The 13,373-nt window shown below is 46.2% G+C and overlaps 1 protein-coding gene across 2 annotated transcripts in view; it reads right to left on the bottom strand.

Moving 5' to 3' along the window:
• CTBP2 (C-terminal binding protein 2) overlaps positions 1-13,373 on the bottom strand; it is a 141,704-nt gene that overhangs the window by 57,746 nt on the left and 70,585 nt on the right. For both annotated transcript variants that reach the window (XM_071564388.1, XM_071564389.1), the window contains exon 2: positions 2,648-2,808. In XM_071564388.1, the coding sequence (XP_071420489.1) occupies positions 2,648-2,705 (58 nt within the window). In that variant the 5' untranslated portion in view covers positions 2,706-2,808. The remainder of the gene's footprint in view (positions 1-2,647; positions 2,809-13,373) is intronic.

Raw genomic sequence — 13,373 nt, 5'->3', positions numbered from 1 at the left:
TTGAAAAACAGCCTGCTCAGAGCAAAAAGCAACTCTGTCATACAAAGATGTCATAATTACACACCAAAACCCCCCAGATTTGCTGGTCAGGCTGAGCAAGGCAGTGAGACTGCACAGCTCCTCTCTCTGGAAGACTCACAGACCTGCCTGTAAAGGCTGTGAACCAGCTTTTGAAATTATATCACCTCCTTGTGTGGCTTGGGTTATTTTTCCACGTTTAACAGAGTAATACAATTCCTGCAACTTGTTAATATACTCTTTTAATAGCAGGACTGTTTGTGAGCCACTTCCCCCAGCATGTGTCTGGTTTTGGTTCCAGTGAGCCCCCTGAAGCAGAACCCCCTGGCAGTTTGGGCAGGGATTAAAACACGTAGGCTGAGGGTGTTTCTCCTCCAGACCTGCCACCATCCTGTGCCTGGAGTCCATTCCTAGAGAACTCTGCAGGGTTTGTGGTGGGAACAGTAAAAGGGATGGGATGTGACACTTCAGGAGAACAGGAATCCACCTGTGCCCTGCCAGGCACTCAGCCTCTCACCAGGTAAATAGAGCTTTCTATCCCCTTCACTTTTGAAAGGGAAAAGCTCCCGAAGTGCTTCCACAGAACAGGAAACCACTAAAAGCACCTTTTTTGGACCACACTGCCCTCAGCTTGACAGAGCAGCAGAGACTCTTCTCATTGAACGCAATTCTGTCAGCAAAGACTCCCCTCCTCAGTCTGTTGAAGTAGTTCCAAAATTTCTCATCATCTTTCACCAATTATTCCTTATCATTCCAAGACAAACCCAAGAGAAATGGTCATTTTTTTCCAAGTGTGCAGCTGGAATTGCCCCTATTGAGCACTCTTCTGTGCTATAAACCAAGATTAGCAGCCTGTAATAAAAAATAGCCTCCTGAGAGGCCAGCATAGTACTCTGCTGTCCTCCAAGTCTGCTATTTTGGCAAATCCTAAGCTTTTAGCATTTCTCAAGGTGATTTTTACAATGCTGCTCACACTCAGTCCTTATCTGTTTCTTCCAAATACAACACAACAGCATCTTGCACCGGTGACTCCCAACACTCCCATCAAATTACAAACCCCAAACGACAAAGTCTACTTTAAAAACTTGTGTCTCCTGCACATTTACAGATTAGAAAAGAGTATCTCTGGAGCGAAAAGGAGAAAAAAGCTCACATATCAGAGAAAAATAATCTAAACTTCAATCACATCTAAAGCTCCGTTAGCAGGTCTGTCGTATGAGCCTTTTAAATTTCTTGTACACTCAGCAACCAGATCTGATGGCAAACATCAAACTGGGAAGGCAGCTTTTGAAAATCCAGGCTCAGCTGATAGAACTCTTTTAAGTCAAGTTCAAAGTAAGTTTTGAAGATGAGATAGTGTGCTACACCTGAGTGTTTATGACATTCAGTAGGAGAGATACGCAGCTCTACCCGGCAGCGTATCCTGGATACTCCCAACTCATCTCCTCTGCTTTGTCTCCCCTCTCCAGAATTCACAGAGATAAGTAACTCATGACAAGTTTAAAACAGCAGCAATGGAGAAACAGCAATACAGAACACACCAAAAACAAGGCAAACCCCAGCCTGTCCTGCTGATCAGTGTTTCACACTCCCTGGAAACTCCACCAAGCCCCACATGTTTTGCTCGAGCAGACCCAGCACAGCCCCCATGTGAGCTCTGTGCTTTCCTCCACCAGCAAATCCTGTGGCACCTCGTTGGCATTCAGGTAATACTGCAAACTGTTACCCTGCAGGCCTCTATCCATCTCCTTAAGAGCAGATGAACACTGAACTCCTGAAGAGACATAGGATATTCTTCCTAAAATAACACTCTGCTCTGCTTTTGTTGCTGATGGCAGAACTTGCACGAGCGTTGGAGAATTATTGGAGAGTACACCAGAAAGTCAGAGTTTGTCTGCCATCACTTCATTTCTGTCATGAGTAACTTGCACCATGTGAGCTGCAATAGAAAATGTTTCTTAAAAACTTACTCTGCTGGAAAATTGACACAGAAAGTAGAAGTCACCTGTGCTGTGACACTGCAATGCATCACAAATAAAGAATTACAGCAAACACGTTTGATTGCCATACACCAACAAAACAAAAGCTGTTCCAACAACATGCCCCAAACCATTAAAACAACTCTTAAATTTTCCAACTATTTCTTATAGGATGACAGTCAGTATTACAAGAAACCATCTATTTTCACACTGCCTGAGTGACACTTGGCTTGGACACTGCCGCTGGCACTGCTTGGATTAGCAAGGGAAGGGTGAGGTCTGGCACCACCCTCTGTGTCCCAGCTCTTTCCCAGCCAGAGAGGACCTCCAGAAAGCACAAACAGAACACAACGTTTTTCTAAAGACAGCAGAAATTCAAGCCACGTTTCAAATTGGGAATGATCAGATCATTTCTGTAGAAATTAGGATAAAAGGGGAAGACCTTGCAATTAAACATTGCAGGACTACACATGACTTCCCAGTGAGTAACCACGTGGTATAAACGTATATGGAGCCTACAGAGAGGAAAGTGGATCTAGTCCTGGATTGGGATCTTGGTGTTCAAGTGCTTAAAAAAAAACAAGATAAAATCAGACATTCTACCCTAATAATTTCTCAGCTTCTACAGAAAAACAAGGGCACACTCTTACCTTCACAAATTCTGTCCAGTCGCTGCCGCTTGACTTTGTGTTTATCCACAAGTGCCATTCTCAATGGTATTTTGCAACTTTCTGGTTCAAAAAGCAAAGCAGTGCCCCAGGAACTCAGGAGAACTCACGGGAGTCGGCGTGCATTCCGCCCACTGCGGGTCCTGCGGAGACAGCAAAGGGCTCGTCAGCTCCTGGAGGTGTCCCAGGCCAGCTTGGATGGGGCTTGGGGCAACCTGGGACTCCCACGGCAAGGAGTGGAGCAAGGTGGGCTTTTAAGGTCTCTTTATTCTCCCTGCAATCAGAAAACCATCCTCATGCACAAGAACTGCCAAAGCACTGTATGGGCTTCCCAGTTTTATTTCTGTCTTAACAACCTCTTCCCAGCAGCTAAAACCCAGTAAGTTATTCTGTGTGCTCACAGACCCTGAAAGATTCTTTAAGAGTATTTGAAGAAGAGAAAGCAACTTTTGCTCTGCCAGTGCTTTCACACACAAACCACTTCCATGTCTTGCTTAAGCCTTGCCCTGTAAAAGTCATCATGGACCTTGAATTTGCAACAAGACCTCGATTATAATTCCAGCTGTCACCACAGCCTGTCCTTGCCCTCCCATCTGAAGTGGCAGCATTAAACTGTGGGTGCCAGAGCTGCCATTTCTAGAGAACACACTTTTAAATGCCAATGACATAAAGCAATCCATAAAGCCAAATGCATGACTGATTTACAAGAAATGCTGTCCAAAAGGACAACAGCTGAAGGTTTTCTGCATTTTGGTGGCACAGAGGAAGACCCCACATGGATCCTCCTCAGGTCTGATGCTTTTTGGTCCTACAGAGAGGCAGAGCTTTGTTTAATACTTGAATGCTCCCATGTCAGCTCAGGCTGCAGCCCCTGAACATGTGGCACTTCACCCTACAGTGTTTTTATAAAACCCAGGTCTGAGCTTTTGATGTAAAACCCAGGTATGACTTTTCTCATTCTAAAACCCAGGTGGGAGTTTTCCAAAGCAAGTTCCACACCAGCATTTGTGAATCAAGACACAGAGGGAAAGACCTCATGCTGGCAACTGAATTCAAACAATTCAACACTAATATTACATCCTACCACTGATTCAATATCCTCTTTTAGTAAAGACAGATGACCCTGATAAAAAACCCTCCTCAGGGATGGATTCTGCTCCAGAAAGAGGCCCCTGCCCCTCACCAGCCATCCACCACCCACTGAAAGGCACCAAAAGAGCAGAATTAGTGCAAATCTGTGATTTCTAAAAGCAAAGCAAAACACCACCACATTTTCAGAGGTCTTGCAAGGAAGGGGAGGGGAAGAGGAAGGCAGGCATGAGCAAGAACAGCAAGAAATCCTCTACTGAGTGGCCACCTGTATTGTGCTGAAAGTCTCAGCCTCTGTGCCTACACAGTGCTGAGGGTTAAAACAATTAAATAAATTCTGAAAAGCCAGGAGCAACCACAAACTTGGCACCACTCATTCAAACTGTGTATTTGCATACAAAATTTCATGACAACTGAAAAAAACTTGGGTTCATGAAATACAGGACACAAGAGAAGACACTGCACCAGGACAATCCAGGCTGAAGCCCAGACGTTGACCTTGGGAATTATTTGCAACCTCAACTTCTGCTTCTCCTTCCATGGAGCAGCAATAAGAACTTAATCCATCCTCCTGAACACTTCAGGTCCTGCAGGTTCACACAGTCCAGTCCTTCAGCTTTTCTGCTCTGCATTTTACTCCCCTGCTCTCCTAAAAACACACCAACCCCCCCCCTGAAAACCGAATTAACCGGCTGAGCACACGAGGGGCAAAGGCTCTGACAAAGCCACTGAACACCGAGATGACAATTTCATGGAGATTATTGTTATTATTATAAATGGTTATCAATTATGCATCGCATTGATAGTTAATTTATAAAAGGAAAAGCCTCGCGTTGGTACAACTGAATTCTGACTAAGGGGAGGCCAGTGATTTCCTGGTAGTTAATGGCCAATTTCCCAGCAGTGCCACTGCTGCATAATCGCTGAGATTTATAGCAATAATTAATTGATTTTTTTTTTAAACATAGGGATGCTAAAGAGCACAGTTCCCACTCATATTAAAAATTAATGCAACATTCTAAAAGAAGCAGAAAACTTCCATTCCAGAGGCAGAAGCTTGGTAGGGTCAAAATATTTCATATCATAAATATTAAGCTGCTAGTGGACCTAAAGCCCAAGTAGCAAATGGCACTTCCACCATCAGCATTTACAAGTACACCCATGAATTTTTACCTCTATTACATCCCACTCCACTTCCAGAAAAAAATACCAGGTCATAAAAAAGTCATGCCAGGAGAGAAAAAGTTATCATTTTCTTCTGAAAACATTCAAATGGTCCATTATGTTGGGGCTGCAACTGTTTTATCCTGTATTTTCCCAAAAAAAATCAACATGCAAAGTGTATTCAATTTTGACAGAGTGCACTTTCTGATGGAAAAATACACCCACTAAAGTTTTTTTTTCCCACTGCCATCTCAATTCCCTGCATTACTCCCTGGAGGAAAACTTGCTACAAAAGAAACTAATAACAATCAGAGAAATTACTGCTTATATTATCAGAGTCCCTCACAGCTTAATATAATGTCCATGAAGGAACTCCTTCCTAAGGATGTTAAAACTGCTCCATCTTTGCCTGACAGGTGTCCATGACATCAACTGGCAATAAAAGCCCAACTTGGAATATTCATTAAAAATGCTGCAGGAGCTGCTGAGCAGGATTTGGCAGGGATGGGTAAGATGGAGAAAACCAGCTGTGAGGGGCACAGAAACAAGTGGATATTCCTCTGCCTCCTCACCAGGCTGTAATTAAGAAAGCAGTTCTTCCACTTGTGGGATGGAGGACGCAATTAGACCCAACTTCAGTCTGTCCTCAGCGCCTTCTACAGCCAACCCAACCTCCAAACAATCCCAAGGCTGAATATCCCCCACAATAAAACAAATACAATCAGGCTAGGCAGAACAAAAATCCTGGTCAGCAATTAAAAGGCAAGAAAACCTCATTGTCTAAGGAAATTCGAGAGGGAGAGGCACACGCACAAAAATCGCACTTCATCTTCAGCAAGATTAGGAAACAAGTGAAGTGATTTACATACAGTAATTGCATGGCCCTGTTAGCCTCCAACAGCGTCTTTCCAAATGGAAATTTTCTTGAAAACCCTCGGACACGATGATAGCCCAGCAGTGAGTTATTTAGTTAAAGAAGGGACGTACTCAGATACAACGTTTTAGGCAGAAACCAATCCCGATGTAACACAATTAAATAGCTTGTGAATGCTGCCCATTAAATACCACAGCCCATGAGCCAGAAAATGAGAGCAGGGAGAGCTGTGTTAGGCTTGATTTTCCTGCTTTTGATGGAAAATGCAAAGAAATAAAGGTGATTTTCCACAGTAAGATGCACTGTTAGACAAAAGTGAGAGGAAGGAGACTTAATGAAGAAATTTATTGTCTTCAGAGCTCTCCCTCAAACTGCAGTGCTGTATCATCTTCCCATGGCTTACACGAGTAGCACAGCAGCACAAACATCAACCACAGAATGGTTTGGGTTGGAAGGGACCTCAAAGTCCATCTTGTTCCACCTCCTGCCCAATGAAGCTGTGGCTGCCCCATCCCTGGAAGTGTCCAAGGCCAGGCTGGACAGGGCTTGGAGCAACCTGGGCTGGTGGGAGGTGTCCCTGCCCATGGCAGGGGGTGAGACTGGATGGGCTTTGAGGTCCCTTCTAGCCCAAACTATTCTATGATTTATGAAAACAAAGCATTCACACACACCCAGACCCTTGGTGGAGTCAGAAACCTGTTTCTCAGAATTTGTCTGCATGAAATATGCCATCAAGAAAATGGAGATCCACTACCACAGAAAACTCTCAGCTCCACGAGCTGCAAACCCTCCCAATTCCAATTAAAACCAGCAAATTTCCATCCCCCCTCACATTGCTGGGTTTTCACATGTACCACTCCCTACTTGGACAAATCCAGTCCAAATGTTTTGATAGTACTGTTGGACATTTCCTACGCTCTTGGGAAAGGAGGGATTTCTGGAGAAGCTTTTGCACTCATGATCACTGTTGGGTATCAGTCCTCTCAACTGGCAGCAGAATTGTGGGAGTTGGTACCCACTGATGCCACGGGCACCTCTCCCTGCATCCTCCTTTGTGTTAAGGTCCATCCAGTTTTCCAAAGCTCAGTCACACCTGAATTGAGATTTCAATGGCAGAACAGCCCTGAGAGCTGTGAACTCTTCCAGCCCTGTGTTGGCATCCCTGGGTGTTAAACACCCTGAGCTGGGGGCCATTCCCACTGCCGATCCTTTCAGATGTTGTGGGAGGGAGGGAGGGAAGGAGGGCTGGGAAGCAGAGTTGGGAGGAAGAAAGGAAAGGCAGAGAAAAAAGGAAGCAGGAGACACACAGAGATAATGACAGGGGAGGGAAGAGGACAAAGGAGACGGCACAAAGCAGGAGGAACACTCTGGGAACATTGTCATCCTTCCCCCTGTGCTGCCAGCACATCCTCAAGTGTGATGCTCTCTAAAGCCCTGCCATGGCTGTAGGGGAGGAGGGAAGCACATGGAAAGCAAGGGACAGACAACACAACCCCACAGCTGCCTGTTTTTGGATGTCTTCTTTTAAAGAAAAATGAAACAACATGGAAAACTCAGTGTCAAGGCACCATTAAGCCAAATAGTCCAGCACGAACCAAAAATGGATTAAACATTTACACAGATAGTGAGACCAAACACAGATTTTCACTATCTTAAAATAAAAAATATTTGGGTTGTTGGGCTGTTTTTCATAATGCCTGAGGGGTGTAAAACCCCACACTTCAAAAGAGGAATCACACAGTTGCTGTATGGCCAGGGTTTGGACTTCTCCTGCTCCATTAAACATGCTCAACCATTGCATGAGAAATAGGATGCTAAGGGGGAAAAAAAGGGGTTTTCCCAATTTTTGGGAGAACTACCTTGGCTGTAAATCCCCCCATGGTGCCTGGCACTGTGCTGGGTTTGGCTGGATAGTTAATTTTGTTCATGGTAGGTGGTGGGGGGCGGAGGTTTGGATTGGTGCTGGGAACAGGGTTGATAACCCAGGGATGTTTTGGTTACTGCTGAGCACACAGAGTCAAGGTTGCTTTGCTTCTCCTGCTGCCCCACCAGCAAGGGAGCTGGGAAGGGACACAGCCAGGACAGCTGACCCCAGGGATATCCCAGACCACTGTTCTTCCAGCATGTAGAGCTGAGGGAAGAGGAAGGAACAGCGGGATGTTTGGAGCGATGGTGCTTGTCTTCCCAAGTCACTGCTCCATGACACAACCCTGCTTTCCTGGGGATGGATGAACTGCTGCCTGCCCATGGGAAGGAGGGAATGAATGCCCTGGGTAGCTTCGCTTGCACACAGACCCTTTGCTTAAACTATAAAACTGTCTTATCTCAAGCAAGGAGTTTTCTCGCTCTTACCTTTCTGATTCTCTCTCCCATTCCTTGTGAGGGAGAGAGTGAGTGACTGCATGGGACTGAGCTGTCGACTGAGGCCAAACCACAGCAGTCTCCCAGCAGCCTGTATGCCCCCCAGGACCCTCAGCACCACAACGGTGAGGGCAGGACTCCTGCTGCAAAGCCATTACTAATTAGCTTTAATGCTCTTCCCAGCTATTACAATGCAGTACAAAAAAATAGCGTGACCCTTCCCCTGGACTCTGCCTTGGGGAGGCCACACCTTGAGTGTTGTGTTCAGATCTGGGCCCCTCAGTTCAGGAAAGAGATTGAGGGGCTGGAGCGGGGCCAGAGAAGAGCAACGAGGCTGGAGAAGGGACTGGATGTGGCTCTGAGTGTCCTCTTAAAAACCTCCAGGGACTGAGAACCCAACATGTCTTGATCCAACCCCACTGTGATCACCAGCCCAGGGCACAGAGTGCCCTGGGCTGGTGATCACAGTGGGGTTGGATCAAGGGTTGGACTTGATGATCTCAGAGGTCTCTTCCAACCCAAGTGAGAAGAGAATAGCAACGAGGCTGGAGAAGGGACTGGAGCACAAGTGCTGTGGGGAGAGGCTGAGGGAGCTGGGGGTGTTCAGCCTGGAGAAGAGGAGGCTCAGAGGTGACCTCAGCACTGTCTGGAACTGCCTGAAGGGAAGTTCTGGCCAGGTGGGGGTTGGTCTCTTCTCCCAGGCACTCAGCAATAGGACAAGGGGGCACGATGGGCTCAAGCTCTGCCAGGGGAAATTGAAGTTGAATTTGAGAAAAAACTTCTTTGCAGAGAGAGTGCTCAGGGATTGGAATGGGCTGCCCAGAGAGGGGGTGGATTCCCCATCCCTGGAGGTTTTTCAGCTGAGCTTGGCCGTGGCACTGAGTGCCATGATCTGGTAAAGGGACTGGAGTTGGCCCAAGGGTTGGACTCGATGATCTTGGAGGTCTTTTCCAACCCAATCCATTCTATGATTCTAGGTGTGGCCATGGAGAGCCAGCACTCCCACCTGAGCACCTGCTGGGGGTACATGAAGAGCTCTTCTGCTCCTCATCACACAGAAAACAAGTGTAAAACCCCCTACGAGTCTTCTGCTGAAGAGCTGGTAACAATTCTGAGGAACTTGCTATTATATGAGTGAACAAAATGTACCGTAACGGCATCTGAGCCTGCACATCTGCTGCTAAATTAAACACGGCACATAATGATGCAGACCACATCTTAAACCATTATGCAACGAGATACAGACTGTGCTAAAATAATGAGGCTTCAAAGAAGACACAGAGAGCCTGATCCTGCATTCCTTGCAGCCCTTGAAAGTCACAGGGAGGATCCCTTATCAGTTCTACCCCATCAAAGCTACTTGTTGACTCAGGAAAAGAGGAATCACAATTAGATATAGGTGCCCTTCAAAGGGAAAAAAACCACATGGGTTTGTAGCATTTTTCTTCCTCTCCACCTTAATGGTGCATAAAGCATGAGAGAGGTTTTTGTTTGGAACTGGATTTTAAAGAAGTTTCTTTAAGAATCGTATTTCAGGTTACAAGTTGGTCCCAGATTGGGTTCTCAGCAGCCAGAAAAATGTTATGAAGACCTACTGAAATTAAAACATTAAAGTTACCACAACAGCCATGGTACAAAAAAGAAGGGAGGGAGACACCTCTTATTTTCAACTTTTTTTGTCAATTCTTATTTCCAACATTAGTTATTTGTTCTTTACTTTGAGAACAGACAATCCAGACTTGCTCCCTTATCCAGCACTAACAGCTCTTCACAGATCCTCTGAGTTTTCAAGAAGAACAAGGGAATACCAGAACTGGCACTCCTTTCATTCCTAAAGCTGCAGTACAACCAACCAACCCAAACAGCAAGAAAATTGCTCGAAAGAAAGTGTCTTGTCCCTTCCTGGCACCGAAGTGAAGCAGGTCCATGCTCTGCCCACCCTGCCCTCAAGGGCTGGTGGTGGGCAAAACAACAACCAGGAGCTGAACCCAAATTATCCACTTAGCTTCCTGAGTGCCTAATCCATTTGCTAATTAATCATGGGCCTCCTTCGGCCTCTCTTATCTTGTTTTTCTAAGTATCTGACGCTGATAACACACACACTGATATTGCTACAACACTTAACTGGCTGAAAAACTACCCTTAACTTTTCCAATAAAACAACAGGAAATGATACTCTTACAGCTTCTACCATACTGGAAAATAAAATCTCATTCTACATTTTACCAGAATTCCTTAAATTACTTGTTATTCATCTGCACTAGTCACAAAGATTAACATGCAGTGTTAGGTGAGTAAGGTGAACCTGAGCTGTTTGCACATCTGGATAACCAAAAGCTCTTCTCTACTCAAGCCATTAGTCCTGTACCAAGAGCAGCAAAGCAGATTAGAAATCCTGCCAAAAAAATGAGTATTTTCCGGGTTGCTGGATGAGTTATGCAGTTACTTGTCCATTAGAGGGCATTTTATACTGCGGAGTGAAGCACCGGCAGAGCTTGGGAACAGCATCACCAACCCCATCTGGAGCTGCTGGAGAGCAGTTTCTGTCGGCTCTCATTTAGTAATTGCCACTTTTCAACCTTTCCATATGCTGTATATAGATGAGCAAGCAAGAGCAAGGACAAGAGGAAAATAAGATGAAATAGCTATGAAAAAAGTCCTGGTTAAATAAACCCTTTGGTGCACAGCTATTGTTGCTGCCAAGGTTTGGTTTTGTTCAGTTCGCTTTTCACCCCCTCCCAACTCTAACACGGCAAAGTTCATCCTTTTCACTCTCATAAACAGCACTTTATGTTTTAAGTTTTGAAAATGATTAATCAAGAAAAACTGCAAATTGTGCCATGGCTCCATTACCCATCTCTGGAGCTGGAGGGGAGAGCTCAGCCATCGGCAGAGCTGAACAAAGGCAAATCCAGCCTCCCCCATGCTCAGAGGTAGGGCATGGCCACTTACCTTCAGGCATCTCCTTCTGGTTACTACTAACACTGCTAAATGTGGACTTTAAACTGTTTTCATCTTCTGCTGGCCAGGAAACCACACAAAGCCACCCACTCCCCTCCACTGGTGGCTTTCCTCTCTCCATCTAAATGCAAATCAAATTAGGAAAGAGACAGATATCTTGCTGTACATCACCAAATATACGTATGTTTGTAATCAGGGTGGCCAAACTTCCTGAGCACCAGCTGCATACCAAAAACTTCATGAGGCCAAGAGCCACATCCTCCCAACCTCCAAGCCCCCTCCCTCCCTCCACACACCCCGCTGTGTCCCTGTGAAGCCTCGTGTTTCTCCCATTCCTACAACTCTGTGTCACCAATCCCCCAAATCCCACTTCCCCCGCTGGTCTCAGGGCTGGCAACACCCAGTGCTCTTGCTCTGAAGGAGTATTAAACATCTCTATGTACTTCCACAGCACTCAAGTTACTCCTGAGCTTCTCCTCAACATAAAGTTCAAAACAGCAAGCACAGCAATACAAAGACCACCCAAACCACCCCAGGTATCAAAGCCTTTCCTCAGCTGCCCAAGCCAAAGGACCAACACTACAACCAAGACCACTTGTCTTTGAGACTCTCTCAAGTCCTCGGTTCTGTACCCTTTGAGACTCTCAGCTCTTTGGTCCTGAACAACTCCTAATTAAAAGAAATAATGAAAGAAGCAACTAGATGAGTGCACCCTTACAAGCAAAGCCATGGGGTACTCAGGGAACAGTGTCCCGGGTTGTAACTCGGTGTTGCTGCATCAGCCTGATGGGACAAGAACACAAGGAAACCCACATTGCAGCCAGCACAGCCCACCTACAGAAGTGTCTCCAAGCCTGGAATCCTACCCTTCATTCCTAATTCCTTCCATAATCAGGATCAGACAATCAAATCTTACACGAGCATGCAAGTGGCTCCAGGATGAGCAGGGACAAAGGACATTGCCCAGTCCCCTGTCCCACAGGGCCAAACGCTGCCTCAGGGCTGTGGCTGTGCACATGGAAGGGACCTGGGTGGCCTTAGCCCAGCTCCTCAGTGCACATGTGCCCTTATCCCAGGAACAATCACACCAGCCCCAGCTGAGGGCCAGACCAGGAGAGTCCACCATTCCCCCAGGAAGGACCAAGAGAAGGAAGTCCCTTCTGCCCCAGTAAACCAGGAGACAGCCCCTCTCTAGCACACTGAACTCCCTCATACAGTACACACTCCTCAGGTTTCTCATTTATGACATCTCAAGCCTTTTTTTTCCAGTCAAACCTCACAGAGACTGTCCCAGGATCTCTGCCTCGACAGGGAATAACGAAGAGAGGCAGGGATACCCTTCTGTCTCCAGGAAATCTTCGGAGTTTAGTTTGCCCTTATCTCAGTGCTTGTATTTACAAGCCACTCTTACATAAAAAGTTCTCATCTGCATTGACTTATTTAGCAACATGAAATAAAATAGCCTGAAGCTATTCATGTTGCTTAACATACTTTTATTTCTAATGTAGATGATGCTCTGTGTAAAGGAACATTCAAAGCAGAAAACTCTGTTTTGTTTGTAACACTTATTACTATCACTGAAGAAAATATGTTCTAACAAGTCTCCAAAGGGGGAAACACGTGTAATACCTTTAACAGCTCAGCTAATTCATCCTTTGCTGTCCAACTGCTGGCAAAATCTCAAATGGAAAGTCTCAGAATAGAAACGTGGAAAACCCCATTTCTTGTGGTCCGAGACCTGTTCCCACTATACAATCTCTTTCCATCGGAGTGAGTCCTGTTTGTTTTCACACTCGGCAGCTTTACTCGACAAAAAAAAAGAGAGTTCAAGAGTTCAAGGCTACGTCTCCATTCAGGCGTGCACCCACAGTGTGAACCAGGCTCTCCAGCCCCTGCTGGAGGCACTCCTCTCCCCTCCACCTACCCACAAAAGGGCCCTGTCTGAGGGGAATGAGAAATGAAGGCAGGGGCAGGATGCTCAGCATGGAGGGAGGGCAGGAGCCCAGCCAGGTGTTGGGGCAGCAAGGACCAAGGAGGGCTCAGAAGAACAAGCAGGTCAGCAGTGAGGATGGAGGGTGGATTTGGAGCCATCAAGGGGCTGGGGAGCCACCTGCAAACCCCACACCCCAGACAATGCTGAGCTCCACAGGGTGAGGCACAGGCACAGACAGGATGGAAATGTGTGAGTGTTTCCATGAAGTCCCATGGGAAAGAGCCCGTGGGGATCATGTGGAGCTCTGGGACAGCTCTGTTGCAAAT

This window comes from Pithys albifrons, chromosome 9, assembly GCF_047495875.1.
Source record: "Pithys albifrons albifrons isolate INPA30051 chromosome 9, PitAlb_v1, whole genome shotgun sequence".
Classification (NCBI taxonomy): Eukaryota; Metazoa; Chordata; class Aves; order Passeriformes; family Thamnophilidae; genus Pithys; species Pithys albifrons.
The sequence above is the reverse complement of the archived record's forward strand: the minus strand, read 5'-3'. Positions and strand labels throughout refer to the sequence as shown.